This window comes from Corapipo altera, unplaced genomic scaffold (genome assembly GCF_003945725.1).
Source record: "Corapipo altera isolate COAL_440 unplaced genomic scaffold, ASM394572v1 48b, whole genome shotgun sequence".
NCBI classification, from domain to species: Eukaryota; Metazoa; Chordata; class Aves; order Passeriformes; family Pipridae; genus Corapipo; species Corapipo altera.
In genome coordinates, this window is record NW_020884884.1 from 7,209,094 (window position 1) to 7,234,375 (window position 25,282).

General features: G+C 36.7%; 1 protein-coding gene across 4 annotated transcripts in view; it reads left to right on the forward strand.

The window, feature by feature from the left end:
• Nucleotides 1–25,282, forward strand: part of MTA3 (metastasis associated 1 family member 3) — a 133,848-nt gene that overhangs the window by 74,039 nt on the left and 34,527 nt on the right. For all 4 annotated transcript variants that reach the window (XM_027641528.1, XM_027641530.1, XM_027641527.1 and 1 more), the window contains exons 11-16: nt 2,804–2,862; nt 5,439–5,563; nt 6,616–6,767; nt 7,262–7,484; nt 15,883–15,969; nt 21,224–21,370. In XM_027641528.1, coding sequence (XP_027497329.1) covers nt 2,804–2,862; nt 5,439–5,563; nt 6,616–6,767; nt 7,262–7,484; nt 15,883–15,969; nt 21,224–21,370 — 793 coding nt within the window. The remainder of the gene's footprint in view (nt 1–2,803; nt 2,863–5,438; nt 5,564–6,615; nt 6,768–7,261; nt 7,485–15,882; nt 15,970–21,223; nt 21,371–25,282) is intronic.

A 25,282-nucleotide genomic window follows, 5' to 3' on the forward strand; every position in this document is an offset into this window, starting at 1 on the left:
TGACTGCTAATATATATAGTGTTTGAGGAAGGCCGGGTGATTGATTCCACTGAATGAAAAGTCTTCTCATTAGTTTTGGTGTTCTCCTTAAAAATCTGATTTAATACAAAAAGACTTTCACTGAGATTTCAGAAGAGGAAAAAGGGTGAACATATTTAATGGTAACTAAATTACTGTTCTGCAACAATATATAACATTTGCCTCTCATTCATTTATTTCCACTGGTGAAAACAGTACTAATTTAGGGAAATGATCAATTCTTGGGATATTTGTAAGTTGATATTCATAACAAAAGTCCTTAAAAAGCACAAACACTCAGTTTCAATGCCAGTTGATTAAAAGTAGTAGAGCTCAGGTAAAAAGCTGAGTTGGTGTAGTGTGACCTCACCTAAAATGCAGTCTGTAAGACCTGTTTGAAATACTGTTGAAGATGTAATCTTTTTTTTTTTCATGTAAAGCATCAACTCTATTTGTTACATTGCTCCAGTGCTTTGTTACAAATTGGTGCTTTGTTTCTTGTCTAAATGTTTTCAGTTTCAACTTCCAACCTTTACCAGTTTTTGTCCTCTAAATTTCTACAGGCAGGGTTTCATCTCAGAAACTGCAACTATTGATAGTTTTCTTTCTGCATCCTTTCTTCTCACTTGGTACTTGAAAGTTGATAGGTCAGTGTGAATTCAAGCTGTGACATGTTCTATTGCTTTTAGAGAGCAACGTTAGCCATAGTTTTAACATAAAAAATACAGCTTATACTGAAATGGCAGTGTATGACTTTTTTTTAGAAGGTGCCATATCATTTGCTTTAGTAAATAAAGAAGGAAAGCAGTTGTTAAATTGCATTCCTTACAATCCCCATACCAGTACTAAAAGTATGCTAAAATTTAATTAATGTGTATATAATCACTTCTCAGTGACACTGCCATCAGCTTCCTACATACAGCTTCCTCAATACAGCCTTTACATTTTGACCGTGCTTTAGGGCTACTTTTCTCATTTCTTACCCTTTATTGTGTTTTTCTCTTTTGCTCCTGCTTGGTGTGCAGTGAGATTTACCCGTTCTCTCTGTAGAATGGAGGAATCAGCTTGTTACAAACCTCTGTGGAACATGTGTTACCTGCTGACTGGCAGTTTTGCATACTTTTTCAGGCTGAAAACAAATTCTGTGTTGTTGGGTATAACATGAAAAGGAAAGAGAGACAGCTGTGGGAACTCTGTGGCTTGCTGTAAAGCAGAGAGAGAGTTCACCGTTGAGACATCCTCTGCAGGCAGAGCAGACTGTGTTTGCATTTTTGCTATGGGCCTGTTGAAGGTAGAGAAGTGTTGCCAAGCCTGGTACTGGGGAAAGCTGGAACTGCACAGCAGTATTAATGGAATTCACTTCTGTAGCTCCAAACACAACCAGACACCTGTGGATGGCAAAAAACTACCTTAAAAAAAAAAAAAAAAAAAAAGATGTGGGAGCAGCTTATTTTGGAGATAAACAGAAAAGGGCTCTCACATTGCATAGGAATTAATTAATGATGGCATGGACTGCTTAGAAGTCTATTTATCATACATTATTCTTGAAAGGTACAATTTTTATAAATGAGAGTTTTGTCAGTGGACGACACAGAGGCAACTTTCTGAAATGGAAAAGAACAGCAGGTTACATGGGGAGGCTGACTCAGACTACTGGCCTGGTAAAGCTGATTAACCCTGTAACTGACTCAGGCAAGAGACTCTCAGAGCAGAGTTGTCTGATGATACTGTTCTCAAGGTGGAAATATATTCCTGGATTATAAGCCTTGCAAAGATTGGATATCAGAAAATAGGTGTATTAGCAGAGAGGAGAATTGGCTGTTGTAGGAGAAATGAAGGACTGAATTTTAATTACCTGATAAAGAAAGGCAGGTCGTATTGATTTAATTGTGCTGGCTATCATTGTGTCTCCCCCTTTTTTATCCTCTGTAATATAATTGACCACGTTTTAACTCCTTTTCTCTCTACTTTTTTTTTCAAGGGAACAAGAGTAATGTCAGAGTGCAGGGAAATAATGTTTTTTTCTTCATCTTTTATATACAGACAAACCTATAGACATCTGAACTCTGTTTTGCTTGTGCCATTACTGAAAACAAATGCCATCTTAGTTACCTGTATAATATATGGTAATAACTAAAGCTTCTCAACATTTTTGAAGTTAGTAGGACTACCTACAAGATGGTTTGAGTTTGTTGCAAGTATGAAGAAAGTAATTATTTAGTAAATTCACAGACTATCTTGGCAGTAGCGTAGCCATCCTGGTACTGTGATGTGCCTGAGCCACAATTTTAATGACATTTAACAAAAGTAGGTATTTAGTTATTTCTAGCAGTCAGTGGACTTTACTGTTCCTTATAAAATACCAGCCTCAGGCTGGACAGAGTGCACAGGAAGTATTGAGGTACATAAATGATGAGGAACATACCATGTGCAATTTCATTCATTTATTTTCTACTTAATTCTGCGATGAGGATTAGCCACATTGTCATACCTGTTTATGTAGATGTAATGTATGTAAATTGTAATTCTTGTTTTTACAGTTTTGTTGTCATACGTCGGGCCTGTGAGTTTTACTTGGAAGGACAGTATAGTATCATTTCAAACTAATAATAAAAATGGAGAACTTTATTTTTCATGGTTTTCATCTTGTAGATCTTTATGCTTCTTTTGGAGGCTCTTGTGAAATCAAAAAATAGAAATAATTTAAAGATGGATTGTGTGCAGTATTATGAAATCTTATGCTTTAATATAAGAAAATATTTTAATGTGTTAATTTTTCAACTAGAAACGTCTGAAAGCAGCTGAAGCAGAAAGTAAACTGAAACAAGTATACATCCCCACCTAGTGAGTATAACAACAAAGTCAGTTTTTTTGAATAATATACAGGTAAAATCGAAACTGTAACATGGAGTTACATGCATGGTAGTTTCATAGTCATCTTTATAATGGTTTCTTTCGTAGTATTTGTTATATACAGAGATATAATGGTAGAAATTCTTGTCTTAAGTGACATCTTATATCTGACTGAGCCATTTGTCCATGACCTGCAAAACTGCCTGTCTGGAATGCTGAGAATTTTTACAAAGGTGATCAAGTGCGATCTGTGGACTGCTCACAAGCAAGAAGAGCCCTATCATTTAAAAAGCATTTTTTCCCAGAATAATCTCTTCCAAATCCCTGTAGCTTCATATATGTGTAAATACTTCAGATTTCTGTAAATTCAATATTTCAAAATAGAAGCAGTTGTTAAAGTAGTTACATAAAACGAAATAAAATCAGATAATTTCCCATTACAGTTTTATCTTGTGGATGAAGTCTATTCTTCAGTTAGAGAGAAGAGATGTTCTGGCTGTAAATTAAAGGTAGCACACAGCCCCAAATCTTTCACCTTTGCACAAATCCTATTAATGCAATCTTGTTTTTTTCTGAGGGGTATTTAATCTGGTTTTTTTAGATTTAAAGTCGATGCTATATCTGCTTTTGTTAACATGTAGATTACAGAAACAAGATATAATCCCTCTTTCATATTCATAATTTTCTCAAGATTATAAGAGGAGAAAGGATTACAGTTGACATTTTTTTAAGCTTTCTGTAGATATATTCAGTTTACATATATGTGAAGTTCCTGTTATGAGTGTTTGTATAACAGAAGACTGGAATACCAAAGGAAGTACTTTGCAAGGCTTTTTGATGACTTGTATAAACTGCATACAATAGAGCTTCATTTGCGTATTTCATACAGACTTTTCTCTCCTAAAAAGATGTAAAAACGCAAACAGCAGATTGTTAAATTCATTGTTTTAATCTTGTGTCTGAAGAAATTTTCAAAATTTCTGTGAGTTTTTTTCAAAACTGTGAGTTTTGAAGCTCATGTCTCTAATAAGTGGCACTTTGAAAAAAAGCTGAAAACTCTAGTATGAGTGTTCCATAACCTCTCAGAGGAGTGACTGCTTTAGGAAAACCATATGGCACTCAGTCTTTGCATAATCTTTTTCAATTTAATTTCCATGGTCTGTGTAGACAATTCAGGATTTTCACCAATATGTTCACTGTAGGGACTAGCTGTATTGAATGACAAAGTCTGTTTTGAAATGTTGGATTTTCGAGTTTTTATCTTACTGCTTGTCTTTTGCCTCCATTTCAAGACAAAATCCCTAGTCAACAGTAAGAGGGTGATAGGACTTCTCGTGTCTTTGGTAACTATGCAATCTGGGGTGGTGGATCACTAACTCCGTTTCAAGACTGATTTATTGCATTTGAAATCTGAATTGATTCTCAGAGCTGAGTACCTTTTTGAACTTGATCATAAGGTATTTCCTGTAAATGCAAGGTTCTGTGCTCAATATCAGAGAGTCCCTTTCAAATTCGTGTCTTTTCTGAAAGGTAACTTAGCAACAGATTATAATGTGGGAGACTTAATCGTCTCTCTATCCCTTCTCTTGTAGCTTGAGCCCAAGGTACTTGATAGTGTGTAGGAATTGTGTCTCTTGCTGGATATAGTGAAAAAAGTGAAGGCAGGAGACAGACTGTTGGCATTTCAAATAGAGACTTGATATAGGAAAGGTTTCTTCAGTTAGTCATTTTAACTAATCTTGAATATATTTTGCGCTACCTAAAGTAACAATTAATCATCTTAGGAATCAATGTATCCAGCCTTGCATTATATTGAGAGTAATTAACATGCATAAAGTTGAAACTTTGAAAATACTGTACTTTACGTAGTGCAGAGTATATTAATTGTCTGAATTAACTGACCCGTGAAGTCCAGCTTCCCTGAAGTATTAGTAGTTACAATAATTGCAAGAACAATAAAGTATAATAATATTTAAAAGCCAAACAATAATATCCCAAACCAGTTATTGAGCATCTCAGAGAGAAAGTAGTTTAGAAAAGAACCTGGATAGAATAACTTGGTATTATATGGGAAGTTTTGCCAGGATTATAAGATATTCACTTTTACTGCAGTTGGTGGGAAGGTGTGTACTTCTGCTTGAGACAGGAAGTGGACAGGGTGGACAACCTTGTCATATTATAGGCAGTGTTACTGGTCTTGCTTGCTATACTTTGTCCAAAGTCCGCCTCAGCTTGTAAAGCCTTATCTTTTGACTAGAACCACCTTCTTAAATTCTGTGCTGGGTCAGACTTTTGTTAATACTTTGACCCCGAGACTTGGTCTTTTACTAGCTTGCCAAGTAGCTTAGAACATGGGACCACATTAAAGATGTGTAAATTGGAGTATCAAAGCAGCCCTTACATAGCAGGTCTCTGAAAATACTAGAGAAGTACAAAAATTAGTCTTGCTTAGAGAAGATTTTATACGTGTGTCAATAGACATCAGAATTACAGAATTATATTACTTGTTTTCGTGTTGACTAACCAGTTAGTAAAATCATTTTTTTTCCATTTATTTTTATTTAAAGCAATAAACCAAATCCCAATCAAATATCCAGCAACAATGGGAAACCTGCTGCAGTCAATGGAGCTATGGGAGCCTCTTACCAGGCACAGACCCCAGTAATAGGTCGGGCTTGTGAAAGCTGCTATAGTAAGAAAATATTTTTTTTAATAATTCAAGAGTTTGGGTTAACTTTAATATGTGCTGTTTTCTAAAAACAAATGCATGTACTCTTGTTTGCATGTTACAGAGGATAAGTTCCAGTTACTTGTGTGGCAGAAATAACTTTAAAGTTATAACTATCTTCAGTATATATATTAAATGTCAATATTCGAACAGACTTTATTTTTTTCTTTTAAGAATTCAGAAAGTACAGAAAGATTGTTATATAATATGATGGCACTGATATGTTTTTCCTTTACCTTCAGAATGCTAGATTCAAATTTATTTTTGTTTTTTTCTGTAAGGATGAAGGGGTTTTGAGCTGGTTTTTTTTTTGATTGGTTGGTTTTGAGATGTCTTTCCCCCCTCTGTTGTTGTCGGGAGGCAGGGGCAGGGCATATTGTTTTTTTCTAGTACTTTGTATGTTTCTGATAATTCTTGTTTTACTTATTTAAATAGCAGCATTCAACAGAGGTTTTGTGAGAGTGAGATATAATAAAATCCAGAAATTGAAAGAATTGAAAAGACCTGCTGTATAAGAGTTCCTTGCTTATCATTCCTATGGCTGCCCATCTCTTAAACAACAATTAAATTAAAAACATATTTTGTATATGGAAGGTTTCTGTTCTATACTTAGTTTTTCAAGTCATATTTTTTAAAGAATAGTTTTCTTATGGAAAAGAAAAAAGGTTAAATTAATGCACCCTTCTGGGTCTCCAAATGCACAAGATAAAAATATGTACGCACCTTAAGGTCAACAGAGGATGTGCTTATCATTTTCAAATGTGGATCTTAATTTATAAGTATTCAATTTGCATGACTTGAGCTTTTCCAGAATTTCCATTCGGAGTTGACTTCTATGATGCTTTTGTAAAAAATAAAGAAACTAACAATTCAAGTTTTTCTTTTCCATTGTCAAATGTATTAAACATTTATCTGTTTATATAAACATTTATATTTAGCCATCTGTTACAGCATTTGGATTTATTGTAGTGAATGTAGCATGCACTAGTTCACCTGTGCTCTTTTCTCCTCTTTAGCTCCACAGTCTCACCAATGGTATTCTTGGGGCCCTCCTAATATGCAATGTAGGTTGTGTGCGTCTTGCTGGATTTATTGGAAAAAGTATGGTGGCCTGAAAATGCCTACACAGACAGATGAAGATAAACTGTCTTCCAGTCAACCTACCGAGGTAGGACTGTGTAGATAAAATTTGAAACATAGTGATTTCACAAGTCTGCTGTGATTTGAATATTTAGTGGAAAGGGTTTTTTATGTATGTGTTCAACTTTGGTTGAATAAAACTCAACTTGTTAATCCTTTTCCTGTGTTTAAGTAGAACTGTAAAGTGTGCAGGCCCTGCCGTATCTTTATTTGACTAAGCCTTATGTAAACAAACATCCGCTTCATGCATTTTTGGTGGACAAATGTCATTTTCTCAATCAAATGGTGTGCTATGTATGAATTGTTAAATTGATTATACAATATCTCATTTAGAATGGCATTATATATCCATTCTTAATATAGTGCTCTACTCTGTGTTTTACAGCTTCCTACATAGGCCCCAGATTTTTATATAGTGCTTATGCATATTATTTGATTAACCTTGAGAATTTATCCAAGGTGTGGATATTTTAATGCTGTAATTCAGATGTACCTGTTATCATTTTTTGTTTCTTTTTGTAGGAATCGCATGTTAGAACTCACATGTCCCGGCAGGCCACACAGGGAACTCCAGTTCGTAACACTGGAAGTCCGAAGTCGGCAGTGAAAACACGTCAAGCTTTCTTTCTTCACACGACGTGTTGGACAAAACTGGCCCGTCAGGTCTGCAAAAATACCCTCCGGCTGCGGCAGGCAGCAAGACGTCCCTTTGTCCCTATTAACTGTGCTGCCATTAAGGCAGAATGTAAGATGTTTTTTTAATTCTTAGTTCTGTGTGCTGTGCTTTTCACCCATTTTTGTCTTTTAATTTTATTTTCTTTTTCAATAAACATTTCTTGTCTATACACTTTTGCTTTTCTTTTTTTTTTTTCATTTGTCCAGCATATCACCTACACATTGGATTTCTGGCTACCTTGAACAGATTTAGGCCGGGGAAACATTTCAAATTATTTAAATAGGGGATAACTGTTACCTCATTCCCTTACAAAAATTACCAGTAACAAAAGTGGGTTTAGGAGGGGGAAATCGATGCCATGACATAAAAAACCATGCTTCCTACTAGGCATTGTGAAAGCAGTTTGCTTTTATATTGTTCATTTATTCTTTCACTGAGCAGAAACTATAGATCTGTACATCTACTTTTTCTGAGTGAGTTGGTAAAAGAATCAGGAGATAGGGATTAGCTCAGTTGGTCAGAGCATGGTGCTGATAAACCAAGGTTGGGGTTCAATCCCTGTATGGGCCATTCACTTAAGAGTTGGACTCGATGGTCCTTGTGGGTCCCTTCCAACTCAGAATATTCTGTGAAATGTGTGAAGAATTTAAATGGGGTGTGTAATACAGCCCCTTGTCACTATGATGATCAGATGATGGTGATAGCCATGTTTATCATAATTGCATCACTTTGGTTTTGTCTATTTCAGTTTTAAATTTTAGTTTTAAATAAAATTCTGTATTATACTTGTTCTTTTTATAGTGAAAATATAAAGAACTGATGAATTTGCTAGTAGTATGACAAAAGGATATGAGTTATTGTAGATAGCAACAGTAAGTCTCCTCATCTGCATATGTGTGTTAGGTCTGCTGCAAAGACACTGAATATTTCAACAGCTTTTGTATCTGCGCTAAGCACATTGTTTAACTGTTCATGCTGTCTGGTTATGTGTCCCAGTCTTCCACAGATATGGTTCTTGGAGCAGATGCTTGGTATTCCGAGATGAGCCATGCTGGCTCATCGTACTGTCAATTGTATTAGAATTGAAGAGACCTTTTTAGAATATAAAATTTTATAACATGCTTACTAGATTAACACCAAATGTTTTCCCAGCATATTTAGCCGGGATGCTGATGATGTCAGTGTTGATTATAAGAAATTTACTCCATGGAGGCTTAAAATCTGATTTTGAGTAATTGTTTTCCTTTTATGTACTTGAACATCAACTATTATTCACATGCAAACTCTTCACCTGCTTCTACAGGTATCTCAAGCTTGGTGAATATTTCTGTTCATTGTCCTTGTCTAATTTTTTAGTTATCTCTTTGACCATTTCCTTTCTTCTTTTAAACCTATGGAAGTCAGGAGCAACCTTCAGATTTAAGGAAACCATGTGTCCACTGTGTGAATAAAATGAGTTGTACTTCATGGAAGAAGTGTGTCTGAGGGTGGACTAGGACTGTATTTTTAGTTCTCAGTCCAAAGTAAGTGTTACTTTCTCAGAGGAAAGCATTATACCATTAAATTTCTGTTTATTCTGAATCATGGAGGAAAACTTATAATTTCACTTGAATCTTGACTCTTTTTGTCCATATCCCTATTTCTCACTTAGTGCAGTAACAAAACTCAAAAGAAGAGGAAACCTTTCATTAAGGAAGAGAAAAAATAGAAGAAAAAGTTTTCATTCAATGGTTAATCGTCATACTACAACAAGTGTTAAATACACAGTTCAACTTTTAAAGAGAGGAGTGAAAAGCTGAGCTTTTCAGCAGGACTGGCAGTATCAGACTGGCAGTGCTGTGAGTGCTTCCTCTTTGTTTCTTTGAGTGAAAAAGTACCACATCAAATTAATAATGAGCAGAAAGATTTTTTTTTCCCTATAGTCTCTGTCTTTCATTATTCTTTTTGCTTATAGCAGTTTTTGGACCTTGCAATTTGTCTTTTTGAATTCTGATGCTTTCTGATTAGACCTAACATAGATTGAAGAAAAAAAAAAGTCACACTTGTCAAGGCTTTTTGAACACAACATTAAAATAATTTTCTAATGGGGGAAACCAGATTATACCTCAACTAATATAACTCACTTTTCTCTGTACACACACAGATATGCACAGACACATACACGTATTTTGTTTCTGGCAATCTTTCTATCTGGAATAGTTACAGTGCTCTTACCTGCATTGTCATTGTCTTGGTCTAGTAAAGATTAATAAGTAAGTAAATAAAAAGAATGAGTTTGTAGTTTTATTCCTGTACTTATATCTGGTGACCTCTGCTCAGTGCACTCTGTAGATTTTAATGTTAGAACTAAATAGTCTCTCTTTTCCTGAGAATGCCCTGAATCTTTTTCTAAGGTAATCTTGAAGTAAGTAATTTAAATTTAGATTTTTAAATTAGATACTAAATTAATGAAAATTATCTCCTATGCTGAATTGGCTGAGTAGTTACAATATTGAATGAATATCTGTAAGTTACAGATATGCTTAAATAATAACCTGGCCAGAGTAGCAGGTCACTCATGATGTGATATGGCATGAGGTGGTGTTAGGACGTTCAAGACCTGATTTGGAATTTGTTTTCCAGATTGTTGATGTGCTGAAACTTGAATCTAATGAGTGCTTAGATGCTATGTCAGACTCACCTGACGCTTTGTGTGTGCCAAACCAGTTCTTGAAACTGTAACCGTTTCACAACTTTATTGCATTAGGCACTATAACAACACTAAGAAACCATGAAACCTGAAGACGGAAGGATTGGTAGGGCACTTATCCTAGCAGTTTAACAGGTTTTATGCCACCTTAGTTTTGTGCAATTTGGTGAAGTGCCAGGTTGTAAATGAAACTGATTTCCAGTTCTGAGAAAGACTGTCTGAACCAGCATGTCAAAACTTATAAAATAGATAGGTTTTTGCATTCCACCTGAATGCATCTACAGGTACTTCTTCTGTCTCAGAGGAGCATTGAAGCCTCTGAGAATGCTAACCTCAGGCCCAACCATCTCTTAGGCGAAAACAGATTTCGACAGAGCATTTTCTGTTATTGTAATTCCACCCACATCAGCTTGCTCAGCCCATTGGCAGAAAATAAGGTCCTATTCTGTGTTCTTTATTCCCTCAGTTAGTGTAGAGAATTAGATTTTTCTCATTAATGAACCCTGTAGCATGACCCCTGCTCAGATGCCAGCAGGAGGTAGTGGAGATGGTGCGTTTACTTCCCAGTTGAATCTAGGAATGGCCACCAGGAGGTTGAGAAGGCACAGCGCCTCCGGCTAGGAGCACAACCCATTATGGAAACTTCAAACTTTGTTTTGCCTGAACTTAATAGACTCTCTGTAGTTGTTGACAATAAAATTGTCTGATGGATTTTCAGGAATAATTAGAATTGGTGAACTGCTTTGCTGAGAGGAAATTCTCATGCTTTAAATCTCATGCACTACCTACCTTTTAGTTTGAATATATTACATGTTTTTTAGAAGGTGAAGCAAAACTGTCCTGTCTGTGGAAGGTCTCTTAATTAGAGGAAAAAAAAGGCGGCATTCTTCTCAACAGTCACTGGCAAGATTGGATCTGTTCCCAGCTTACAAGCAGGTTGATATGTGCCTGGCAGTGAGCCATGCATCTGCAAGCATTATTACTTCAGGACAGGGATATTTTGATAGATTTTTTTATTCCATTGCTTGGATATAGCTTTATCAATATAAATATATGTATTAATTATAGTAATTTAAATCTGGATAACTACATGCTATGTGCATAGACATGATTGTCAAAATGTTTTCAGTGCACAGTAATATATTATCTCTATAATATATATAGTTATTTGGGAATGGGTATACTGTTCATGATGAAATAACTTTGAATCTTCAAATTTATTAACAAGTTTGGTACACAGTACTTGCTTGTGATCTAGTTTGATGAAACAAAGACAAATCAAAACTAGGTAGAATATGCAAAATGTTCCTGATTTGTCTTTGTAAGCGTTGAACTTATATTTTACTGACATAAAACTACGCATTCATCTGAAGTGAGTAACATTTATGAGTATGGTTTCACAAACTGTGTTTTTCTTCCTTGATTTTGATAGCTGCAGAAGAGCTTTTGGCTGCATCTAGGATAAAAATATTTTCTCTCCGTTATCTTTGAGTACAATTTGTGCCAGATTTTAGTAGCCAGGAAAATAATGGAAAGAGCGCGCTATTTTTTACTGAAGTTTTTAAGAAGAATACAATTCAGGGAATATGAAGGGCACAGTACTTTCATTAGATAATCAGAATTTTGACAGAGGGATCATGAAATGTCAGAGACAAATAACTTGAAAGTGAGAGTCTCTCTAAGAGACCTACAAATTGGTTCAAAAAAGGAAATCGTTAAAAAAATACTTTCAGATCTAAAAGCACAACCTCATTTGATATCATCTTCTTCATAGCATTCATTATTTCATTCACTTCTGTAATACCCACAACAGTCATCACTTTTCTAGGTTAAGAACTTGGTCTGTTCAAAACCTCATAAAGAATGTTTCACACTGTGGTTTGTAATGTTTGTAATGTTGTTTCCTGGAGTTTTTCTGATAGTACTGTATCTTCTTTAGGGTTATGGTGCCCCAAATTATGTGCACTTCAAGATACAGGTTTCCTATAATTTTAGAGAGTGCTGACTTCATGAATTGTCTTCTACTTGGTGATGGTGTAGAACCCATCAATATGTGTGTGTGCTACAGCCATTTTACCCCTTAAGAATTAATTTACATGTGATGTTTGATGGTGATGATATCAATCAGTTTTAGCTTTGATTATGCTCAGAAATTTCTTATCAGGAAATTTTAAATCTCTAATCACTTCTTTTCCTGATGTTTTATACATAGAACAGCACAGATCCTTTGAGGATTACATAGACAATTAATTTTAATAACGTGCTAATCCCTGGAAAAGAACTTTTACCCTGTAACATCTGGGAAGCAGAGGTCTTTGGTGACGGTTTGTTAAAAGCTCGTTGAAATGCCAAGTTGGATGCCAGATCAGCTGCATGTCTACCTGTCACGATCCCTTCAGAGGATCCTGGTAGACCTATGACACTGGCAGTTACTGGTTTATAGGATGTGTAAGTAGGAGGGGACCCCTGGAGGTCTCTAATCCCACCTCTTGCATAAAGTTCATGTGCTCATGAGCCTTTTGTCCAGATGGACATTATGTACCTCCAAGGATGGAGGCTACGTGACTTCTCTGGGCAGCTGTCCAATGTGTTTGATCAACCTCCGAGTAAATAATCTTTTCCTTAAATTTAACAATTTCCTGTCTCCCAGCTTGTGGCTGCTGCCACAGAAAGCAGTGGTAGGTTACCCTATCTCTTCTTTACTCCGAGAAGGGTCTGGTTTGGTGTCTCTCTGCTCCACTGCTAGGAGATTGCAGGGGGCAATCAGGTCTCCCCTCATGCTTCTTGTCCCAAGGCTGAGCAGACCCAGTCCCTTGGACTCTGCGTATGTCCTGTACTCCAGCTCTCAACCTGTTTAGAGACTTTCCAGTAGATGAATGTGGTCCAGTGTGTCCCCATCTCTTCCGTAGTGGGGATCCCACAACTCAGCGTGGAGTCTGGCTGTTGTTTCACATGGACTGAGGGGATGGGTGACCTCCCTGGCCCTGCTGGGTGCGCGTGTGCTCATAAGGCCCAGTGCGCTGTTGTCCTTCTTGTGGCAAGGACGCACCACTGAGTCGTGTGAGCACATCAAACATGTTTTCCCCTTTGCAAGGTCTTTGTTGGCTCCCTTGATGTTTCCATATTTAACTGTGTGCCTCTATTAATAGTGCAACCCTTTTGCCGCTCTGCAGACCTACTTATGAAGAATGTTATCACATTTGCCCTGTTTTTGTTCTCTTGAACCAAGACTGTTTAAGCATTCATTAAACACCAGCAGTGGTTTGCTTGGATGAATTCCACCTGATCCTGGTAACTTGTTTTTATTCATTAACCAGTTCATTTGAAATATTTCCTATGGAGTCTTTGATGTGACACAGTTCTCATACTTTCCTCATAAAATTATTTTGGAAGTGATTTTTAAGTGCTTCTGTAGTGAATGCTGATGCAAAAAATGCATTCAGCTTTTCTGCTGTGCCTTTGTCTTTCTTGAATATTTTCCTCACACCTTGATCATCTCCTATTGCTACAGGCAGTAGCACACTTTTTGCTTTTGCTGTGTTTGAAAAATATACTATAAAATATAATACACCTTTTTTAATAAATACATTTTTTCTCTTAGCTTCCACTATTTCGCTGATTTTACTAAGGTTTTTATTGCATATGGATGCTCATATTTGATTTTAGGACTTGTTTTTTATTCAATGGTTTTACACTTGAGAGTGATGCACAATCTAACTGCTATGGTTTTTCTGTGTGTTATGCATAGAAATCATAAACTTTATTGCACTTTGTATGGGACTACCATATTGTGGATCAAAGTTTGCTGCTGTTAAAAGTACTTAACAGCTTTCATAGATGGGTGTGCTTTGTAATACTCAGCTTTGGTGAACATGCTTTACCTCAAGCATGGAAACTGTGCTGTCTTTGCAGTCTATATTCCCAGTTACCATATTAATACATCTCCAGGATTTAATGTCGTCTTTTTTTACAGTGAAGACACGTAGATAGAAAATGTTCTTGCTAGTTACTTCTTAGGCAATGCTTTGGTATTCTCAAAGTAACTATAAAATACTGTATAGCCTGTGCTTATTTTAGTGAGGGAGTCAGTGGAGACACATTGTTCTACTCTGCCACTTAAAATATTTCAGGTGTTACAAAATATTAAAAATATTCAAGGCACCAGGTTTGAGCTTTTCCCCCTGTATAATGGTATATGGTGTTATTAAGAGAAAATAATAAAGTGCTTTGTGTACTCGCATTAAGGCTCTGGAAGCTTTGGGCTGCCCAAATACCAGTTGGCGTTTCCAGAATTTCAAGTAGTTTCACAAATATATTGAAGTAAGCTGTTCCTTGTCTGCTGCACTGAAAACATCTCTGAACATCTGCAATATTTATTTCAGTAATTGTCTGTGGATTCAGAACCTTCATGGTTTTTGCACAGAGCTACATAAAATATATTTCCCAAATCTTTGTTCACGAAGCCTAGCCATGACATAAAATATAAGATTATAAATAATTCTACATAGTGTCTTATCTTCTTCCTGTGACTATGTACTTCATCTCATGTACTGGAATGAAGCAAACGTGAGCAGTTTGATAAAACACAAGGTGGATTTGCAATTAGAATCTATTTATAATGTGTACCTCCTATAAAGCTTGTTAGGAAATGCAGATCTGCATGCATGAAACCTATACAAAGAAAAGAGTACATTTAGGTAGGTATTTGTGGGAAGTAATTCCATGTGAGAGAATTCTCAGTCTACACAATCACCATATGAGTGCAGTTTTGTATAGAACAGAATACCTCTATACTAGGGATACTGGAAAATCTCTATGGGGATTTCTTGTGTGCTCTTGGAAGACAGATAAACCCAGTCATTCTGAATAACTTAAAAAAAAAAAGATAGTATATTTTCAGTAGTTTTGGAATTGTTTACTGAAACCTAATGCCTTGTAAATTTTTGCCTTAAGTTGATTGACTTCACTGTCTAAACATGAACATCTTCATAGTAACACTTTATGTTTGGGACAAACATGAAATCTCTGCTCGTGTATTCAGAGTACCTTTAGAGGTGTGAGTTCATAGTAGTAGCATGAAATTTAAAGCAGTTACTGCACTTCTAGTTTTCATGTACTTTGCAGAAAGTTACAATCCTTGAGACCTTTGAGGTTTGCAATATTTGGTTACAACTGACCACTTTGTTCAAAAGTTTACCATGAAGAAGTTGCTTTGTTTGGTTGGTTGTTTTTTTGTTTGTTTCTTTCCCAAGTCATGATAACTCCTGTGTTCAGTTTTGCTTATTAGGCAGTATATGAATCACAATTATGCAAGTAAGAAAGACATGACAAAAGTCAGTAGTACCAGCTTTGAATCCTTACCTCTGTATTGCCCCATTTAGAGACAAAGGAGCTTGTAAAAAACAATAAAGAATCAATGTAAATTACTTTTAATAGCTAGAGCTGCATTTCATTTAGTGCTCATGTTTTCATCTGTGTTTCATTTGCCTAGCTGGCTTTTCATTTGCTTTGTAAGCAAAAAATGCAATCAAAATGGTGTTAAAACTTACGTTGACTTTAAAAAAAAAAAGAATAACCACAAGATCACTTGCATGAATGAGAACATGTCCTGCCTTTAAATATCCATCATTATAAGTATTGATAAAAAAAGGAGAATATGGGCTAAAATGAAAAAAGAAATTTGTGTCAAAAATGCAAGACAGAAAGTGGTTGGTGTGTCCTAATTCTATTGGTAATAGTAAAAAAATTAAACTGAGTTTTATTCTTTAAAATTCTCAGATGCAGATCGACATTGTGAACTTGCTGGAAATCCTCTGAAGATTAAAAGCACCAGAAAACCCCTGTCATGTATCATTGGGTATTTAGGTGCGTATCTGCCTCCAGAGAATAACGAACCAAACCAACATTCAGTGTGTACTGATGCTTTATAATCCTATGTGCATAGAAAGGGGGATTTACGCTTTGAGTAACAAGAAAAAGCTCTGAAGTTAATAAATTAATAATAACGATGGTCCACTATCAGTTGCACAACTGCATGATTGAACTTGCAGGATGTAGGCAGAAGTTCTGCTGATACTGGTTTAAAGTGTCAGAGTGAAATCTGATCTAATTTGGCATGTGAAAAATAGTGTGGTAGTCTAAATGAAAAAAATAACTGCTCAGAGGGGCGATATTTAGTATTCTCAGTGCTACTCTAGTGTGCCCCTTGAATACAATTGCAGTATGGTATATTTAAAAGAAGGGCACCTCAGCCACACCAAGACAACAATCTTGTAATCCGATGACCTAAATTTAAAAGGTGCAATGAGATCTGTACTGAGATCACAGCCAAGAAGTCAATGAACCCTTAAGTTAATGAGAAGAGGAAAAATTCAAGTAATAGTGATTCCTTGCTAAAACAAGTGAAAATCATACTCTTTTCAAGGAACTGTCACTGACTATTAAATATTTACACAGTCATATAAGAATTGTGATAACCCAGAGACTGTTAATACTCAAATGAGTATAGAAATCAAACCATTGATCAGAGAAGCAGTGAATAATTCTGCTGTTAATTCCATTCTGCAGAAATGAAGCTGAATATAGAGTTCAGTCTAGATGTTTTGCTCAAAATTAAATCAACAAGAGTTTTTTTGTACTAGAACAAAATAAACAGTAAGTCTCTTGCCTTACTGAAACAGAAATTAGCTATTTATGTAGTTACATCTGCTCTTCTAGAACATCAATTTTATCAGAATCCTAACTTCAGAAAACTGTATAATGAAACATTAATGCCACCCTCAGTGAATTTTGATCCCTCCTGCCCTAGAGTTTAAGAAAAAAGCCAGTGATAATTTCCTACAGGCTTCCTGGCTGTGTATCTTACCTGTGCTGAAAGGACTGCTTTGGTTGACTTGGGGGAGCTGTGGTTGTAAGGGGGGAAGCCGGACCAGAGATGGCTCATCCAGTTGACCTGTCTGTGCAACCAAAAGAAGAAATGGTAATATGGGTAAACTTAGAGGACCCTGCATGTTTTTAATGCCTTGTTATTTAGTCACTGAGGGAGCATAACGCTGTAGGCTTAATGGGAGTAAACGGATGAACAATGTCAGACAGCATTTTGTGCACTTAGGTGAATGTGTGATAGGAGATTAACAGTGCTAAAATATACTAGGTATCTGTAGAGTCTGCTTAGCATTTGACTGTATGGGAAGTGACGGTATCCCACTACAGTTGAAGGCAAATAATGTGTTGCAGGGATATGAAGCTTACCCAGTGCAGTTGAATACATCCTGAATACATACTATACTGAATTAGCTCTATAAGAATGACTAGAAAATGGCTTTTTTCTTGCCATTTAGCTTGGTGGATTTTTTTTGTTTATTTGTTTCATTTGTTTTGTGGTTTTGGGGTTTTTTTTGGTCTTGTGGTTTTTTTTTTTTGGTTGTTTGGTTGTTTGGTTTGTTTTTTGTGTGTGTGTGTGGTTTTTTTAGTTTGTGACTTTTTTGGTTTATTTGGGATTTTTGCATGTTTCAGCAAACAAGTAATTGCTTGAATTATTTTTCTCATAAAAATTAGTATTAAATATCTGTCATAGCTTATACAGGAGTCATTTGTTTTCTTTTTAAAATTCCTCCCATGCCATTCCCACAGGCATTTATTGGCATACAGCTAACTGTGTGACTCAGGGCATTCCTGTTTTCAACCTTGCTGGTAATGCAAAGAGGATTTCAGTGCCCTGCACATCCTGGGTTATCACTTACTTTATCCCTGTTCTGCTTCTTGGCTGCCAGTTCCACAGGTGAGGCAGGTTGAGCGTTAAAATTAGGCCCTGTCCACCACAGAGCTAAGGCTAATCCTCTCTAATCCCTTCAGTCATCACTATGCTTACTAAAACAAAGCCCCTAAGGTGAACCCCTGGCTAATTAAATGTCCTTTGTTACCTCCTAGTTATGAGGAAACCAAGCTAACGTTTCCAGCTGGGATACATGTTGAGGAGATAAAATGAGATGAGAGAGAGGTGCAGCTGCTTAAGCACCTCTGGAATGCAGGATACTTATTTAAGTGACTCAGTAGGAGACTTCAACTTCTCTTTGTTTGCTTTGGGTTTTGTATTTTTTTTAGTCGACTGACATGAGTAGAAATGGGAGAGCTTTTTAGTGTTGTTATTGCTATCCATTTGTTTGAGGCTGCAATCTGGTAATCTGAGCCTCATAATTGGTTTCCTAATATGTTGTTGAAACATAGCTTCTTACTCCTGTCTTATTTTTATTTAAGAATGTGGCCAACTGATTATTTGTTATGTGGGTAAAGGGATAATTTGGGTAATTTGGATGCTATAGTCATTTCTCTTGAGTTAGCAAAAGGTGCCGGTAGCTAGAAGATTTTCAGTGAATTACTAGGCAATAGAACAAGGATAAGAGCAGCAGGAATTAAAAGATTGATAATTACAATTATTCCATAATGCAATTATACAATGGGATAATATAATTCAGGTGAAACCACTGAAATGCCTCATTACCCCTCTCAGGTGTGATGAAACATCTGGTTAGAAAGTGCTGATCCAAGGCATGAAAATATTTGAAGCAAGTCTATATGTAGAGGAGGAGCGAGTATGAGGTGTAAAGACCCCAAAGGAAGGATTCAAGTCCATTGGGAAGTGTCCTGGTTGTTTAATTAAGCTCCTTTTTGGAACTTAAGTGTAGAGCTTGTTCTTGCTGCCTTCCTCTACTGCAGAAAGAGAAGATACAGCCGTTGTGGTAAACTAATGGAGGATTAGTGACTGCTGAACTAAGAAAAGTCGAAGAAAGGAAATGCATCCTGAGTCAACTGTTTACTCATCTTGAAAATATAAAAATGCAAATCCTATGTGCTGCAGATGGAAGGAGCTTGAGTTCTCATATGTTGACACAGCTGCTTGGGACTACTGTGGCTGCTGCTGGAACTCTTTCGCAAATGAAATTATATTTTAATGGTGTTAGCCCTGAAAATTTACCATTTCCTTCAGAAAATTGGAAAAGATTGCCAAATGAACATTTTAGAATCCAAATTCCGACCATCTACAGCAAATGGCACAAGTGTTTCTATTTCAGTTTAAAGTTTTGCCTTAGCCATCAGTAATGTTCATAACATTAAGCATGCCTCAGTTCCCATTTTAGTAAAAAAGCAAAATACAAGATACTTGTTCCCTACAGCAAGAAAAATGGGACATGTTAGAAATCTGCTGAGTGCTTGGCGTTCCTAAACTTTTTTTTATGAAAAGCAGATGAATACTGCAGTGAATGTCAGTTAGAAGCTTTCATCTAATTAAGTGGTGAGAAATTTGGTGACACTAAACTAGCCTTTGGCTGCATGCCCAAATCTACTGCTCTGGAGAGATTACCTGTACCCTCTCTCTCTACTTGCCTGTGCTTTACCCTGCTCTATGTTTTTTATCTGACCCTCCTGAAGCTTCTTGTATGAGGGTGTTCATGCTTTGAGAGTGTGCTGGCAAGCTCCAACCAAACCAACGGTGAACAGTTAAGCAAAGTCTTTTCCGATGTGAAAATTGTTGGCGTTGTCTCCTCCTGGCATGCTGTTCCCGGTACAACCTGAGCAAGTCACTGTGGCCATCCTATTCCTTTCCACTCCTTTGGATACTGATGAAACTGTTGGGCCTTCCCACCTTTATGTATCTACCTTTTAAAAGTTATCACGATTTCTTGGGGCTCACCCCCAGCCTCCCCTGCAGCCATGGCCAGTTGCCTGTGGGATGGGCAGGCTGGGTATCTGCCAGATGCCCATGAGGGCTTGCCATGAGAGCGAGAGCATGAGGCAGGGCAGGCAAGTGCTTGGATGTCGGGCTTCCTTCAGAAATGCCAAGGAGGAAAAACATGCTATTGCAATGGACTTTGACTTTATGCAATGGTTTCTCTTCCTCTGGAATGATAGCTGTGAATGGCAGAGACTGGAGAGCCTTCTTGGATATCTGGCCTCACTGTAGATTTTGCTTATTCCCAGCTTCTGTGCTTTTTGTATACAGAAAAGCAGAAAGAAGCACTCTTCAGGAGTTGTAAACCTGGGCTGCATGTAAGAAAGTACTCTCCTGATCTGTGTTCCAGCCTCTCTGCCCTCACCTTCTCAGCCCAGAGGTGAGACAGAGGTGTCTTCTGCTGCATGGGGACATCGAGTGGCTGGTGTAATTGGGCTGCAAGTGCCTCATAAGCTGCGCAGTGCTGGCAGCTGTTGCCCTGTGGCTGTGTCAGAAGGACAGGACCTGCCCTCAGGCATCTGACTTCACACACAAATTTGGGTCTGCCCAAGGTTGTGTGCAGTGATGGCATTTTGAACCCAAATGTGTGATGGGAATAAGTTAATTGGTTCAGCATATTCCTGATGAAGAACAAGTGGACTCGACCGAGGCTTCCTTTTGCCACTTTTCTCTGGCAGATAACTGAGAAATTTCCATACAGCTGTATCAGCTCTTGGCAAACACAGCAGCTGCCACCCTGAAGCGTGCTGGCCAGATGCACTTTTCTGCCTGTTACCCTCTTTATTCCTCTTTCTCCTGCTATATGAAACACATCAGAATGTTTGAAGCTCCCCAGTAATGAGTATACTGGTGTGTTCCCGTTCCAGTTTTGGGGCAGTTTGAGCTGCAGAGCCCTACAGTGGCTGGCCTCCTGGCTCTCCTGCACCTTGTGACTCCTATGTGGGAAGATCCCTTAAAGCTTCTTATTGTGAGAGAAAATACTGAATAGCTTGAAGTGGTTTCACTATAGTAAAATGCTTTTATTTCCTTACTAAAAAAATCTGTAGGCGTGTAGCTTCAATACAAACCTCAAAAGGGTAAAAATCATAAACATAGACCTGTTTCAGATGGTTTTAGGTTTATTATCTCTTCAACCTCTCAAATCCTTATACATCTACACTATAGTACTGAACTTGGGTAATTTAAAGTGATATAGATTTTTCTTACTTGGAGGACCTGTGGGTATGAAGACTTATATTTGAAGTGTTCTTCAAGCTCCTGTAAACACACAAGTGCGGAAGAAAATTTCTTTCACTGAAAATCAAAAGTAAATTTAATATATGAAACAGACTGGTTTTCTTTATTTTAAAATCAAGTACGTATAATTTCTCTCTCTCTTTTTTTTCTCAGAGATACATCCTGCTGTGAAACCAAATGTAATCAGGTCAACACCAAGCCTGCAAAGTCCAAGTGCAAAACGATTGCTTGCACCCTCCAATCACTCTTCATTAAGTATTTTGGGAAAAAGAAACTACAGCCATCATAATGGTCTTGATGGTATGTGAAGGAATATAAAAGAAATACTCTTTAAGTCTCTGAATTGCAAAACATTCTGTGAACCTGAGATGACGTTAAATAAAAGGGTAGAGAGTTAAAAAATGTAAGATATGGATAGCATGTTTATCACATTGATGCAATGAATGGTGGTGCTTATTCATTGAACAAGGATATATTAATGCCCTCTCTTACAAAAACTCCATTTACCGTTTTTCTTACTAATCTTGATTAAAAAAAAAAAGGACAAGAAAAGAATAAAACAAATTTGATGAAGGCAGAGATGCAGTATGTTTTATTTTGATGACTCAACCATTTCCCTTGGCATCATGTTCAGTGCTTGACAACCCTTTCAGTGAAGAAATTTTCCTAGTATCCAGCCTAAATCTTCCCCGACATAACTTGAGGCCATTTCCTCTTGTCCTATTGCTTGTTTTCTGGAACAAGAGGCCGACCTCCATCTTGCTACAGCCTGCACATTTCTTCTCCAGAGAAGACTGTAGCAATAAGATCAAGGTAAACATTATTATGATTAAGTCCCTCCTTACATCCCTGTAAGGGGGCATGCTTGGAAGTCCGTAAAATTTTTTTTCTACTTAGTTCTCTTCAAAGTAAAGAGTGTATAAAACCAGTCATTAGCCACACTGATTAGTTCGTATCAAACAGTCAGCTAACTGTGTTGAGGCAATTTGCACAAAATAACATCTAATTTGAAAAATCAGTATTGAGAATTTTAAGTCATTGCGTTAGGAGATAACTATTTCTGGCTTATCTATTTTCCATGAAAACATAATATACCGGAAAGCATATATCCTAAATAACTGAAATCTGTATTATTTTAGTGCAAAAAAGACTATTTTAGTACTTGAAAATTGTTATTTTGGTTCTTATCCTTACCCATTTCTTTACTTAAAGATGGTGAAGTGTAAATAAAATGCAATGAAAAAGTAACAAACCGATAGTAATGGTACACAACAGCAAAGTCAAAAGGAAGGTCCTCTCTTCCTTTTGACTTAAAAATTTTTACCTTTAGTATTTACCATTTACCTACTCCTCTGGTTCTTGGTAAATATAAAATATATATTTTTGGTTGTAATTTATCCAACTTCTCTTCAGAACACAGCAAACACTCAGTGACCAGATCAACTTGGGAAACGGTTTCTGTGTAATTTCCCTGATCACAGTGTGCTGTTTGTGCAGTGAAAGGTTTTGCCAACCCCCAGAGTTTTTGTGTTACTATAAATATACTAAAAAGCTGTTTTGGTTCCAAAATGCTATTGACTGGTTCAGGATTTGTTGCACTGTATCAACTAACAGTATCCAGAAAACCTGCTATGGAGATGATGACAGATTCTGTCTTTCAGTGCATGCTTTGATGAAATGAACTAACGAAAAGGAGCACAGGAGACTTACATTGTCTCATTTCTTGCTATTTTCATAATGTTATTGACATAGTAATGTCTGCATGATCAAGTTTACTTTTTTCCCACCACTATTAGAAATTTGTTGTAAGGAAGCCATATAGGTATGTTTACTTAAGATATACAATAATTTACAGCATTCAAGTAAATGTTGTTTAGGCTTGTGCAAATATATATTTAGATTAGCATAATTTAGGTCAGTCTTACTGCCTAGGTGAGTAACATATTTTGACAGAATTTGTTATTAAGCAAGTTAATAATTATTGGTTTAGAATATAGCAGTGCATTATGGAAATGGCACTTCTTTATGCCTCTATGGGGAACTGGGGAAGATTGAGAAACACCATTAATATTTAGTTAAATGCTTTTAAGAATAATAAACAAGAATATGATTAGCATTTCTTATAGCAATCTTATGTTGGCTTGAGTTTTGCTTTTAGCCATTGCAGCACAAGATTCTGTGGTGAGGAGTCAGGAATTTCTGACTACTGTTGCTCCATCTTTATCAAGAATGATGAGGGAGCTCATTTATCTCTTCATAAATGAGGGTGTTGTGCCCTGATATCTTGAGTGTCAGTCGTGAGAGATGTAGTTGTAGTTGTATGCATGAACCCTTGTGTAAGTCACAGACATAAATGAAATTGCTCTGCTTAAGCACTGTGTATGTATGTGTAACTAGATAGAACATTTTGTAGGTTTCTGTGTCCCTTATTGTAGGAGGAAGATTTTTGCTGAATGGTATTAAAAAAGTGTTTTTCATTTTGTTTTCAAACAGCATCAAATCTAGCGTTCTGTAGGATGTAGTGAAAAATTCCATAAAGTGTGGAGGGTTTTATTTGGTGTTTGTTTTTTTTTTTTTTTCTGTTTTGATAAAAACAAGTCAGGGTACTTCGGGAAATTTTTGTATAATAAACTGATGCTTTTAGCTATTCTGAGGTGCAGTATGTCAATTGCTGCTGAAATTAAAGCCAGCATAAGATATTTAAGTGGTTCTCTGCAGTGAAGACAACCTTTTTCAAATGGGAAAATTCCATCTTCAGAAAATCACGATGCTGCAGAATGTTACGTGTATCCAGTTTTATGACTGGAGTTGATTATGGGAAGATTTAGGTGTGACTGTAAAGTGCTTTGCAGATATTTTGAATCTGATCTTTAAATTACAGTGTCTGAAATTATTCTGAGCAATTACTTTCACCCACAAGCTGCTTAACTGTGAACAACCGTACGTCCAAGTAGTCAAGTTTCACGTCAGCCTATTGTTTTGGCAGGGTGAGTAATGATAATTTTGCTTATAGTATTTGGAAACATCAAGTAGAGATATTTTACATGAGAATAATCTCTGTCATCTGGCACACATTTCCTTACCTTTACATGCATCAGAACCAGAACATCCACAGGATGTCCAAGATATCAACATCACTAATGAGGTACAGAAATCAGCCTGTACCTGTTGATACCAATTGCGTGATTTGTGGGCAGAAATGAGAGAACTGACTGTTCATTGCTGAAGAGACTTGATCAACAGCCCTGATCCTCCTCTCTCCCCTGTCCCGACCTTTATTGCTGTGTTTCAGGCTGAGATGTCCTGGTGCCTTCAAGAGGATTCTTTCAACAGTCAAATTTCTGTTCCTGCATATACTGAAGTGTGCAGCAGATACATGAAGTATCTAGGAATGAGGCAACAATTTTGGGATCTGTTTTTCTAGGATCCCACATATATCTGACCCAGAAAGATGAGGTGATTGGCTATTGTCAAAGGGAGAAAGACCTCAAAAAATGTACCTTCTCTCTTAGATGCTTTTTTGGTCAATCCTTCTATCTCTGCTTATGACTGATAGTATTGGCTATTCAGGAGATAAGGAAGGAAGAAAGGCTTATTCTTCAATCGTATTTTGCCATGGGGAATTTGAGACTCTCCTTTGACAAACAAATATCTTGTCAGCCAAACTGACAAGCAGGGAGGCTGGAGCCTTCCCTGCCCCAAATTTTCTTGGAACAGAAAAAGCAGTTCTAATATGTGCTTCATCATGTGTTCAGGTAAACCTATGTGAAAAGACGTTACAGGGAAGGAGTTTTCACTGTAGGATGGATTTTTTTTCAGCACTGTGTTGTTTTTTCTCAAAGATGTCTGATTATTTTTATCACAATACTTTTCAATAGAGGTGGAGATGTTTGGCTGTGGTGACAGGCTATAAGCACAGATGGCATACCAAGAAACATCTGGCACTTTATTACTTTAAATTTTCTTTTACACATTAATAAAATATATACCAAAATTGTCATAAACCTCATTTAACATACCATCGTTTTCCAACTGAAAGAGAAGAAATTAGTTGTGATAAACAAGATACTTTTGTCATTTTTTCCATGCTGAAACACAAAGTATGATTAACGATGAATTTTGTATACTCACTCTTCCCAAAAGTGAGAAATGAAGGTTGTATATTGTTCCACAGTCAGTTTTGCCTCTGAAGTTTACTTAGGACATCTACAT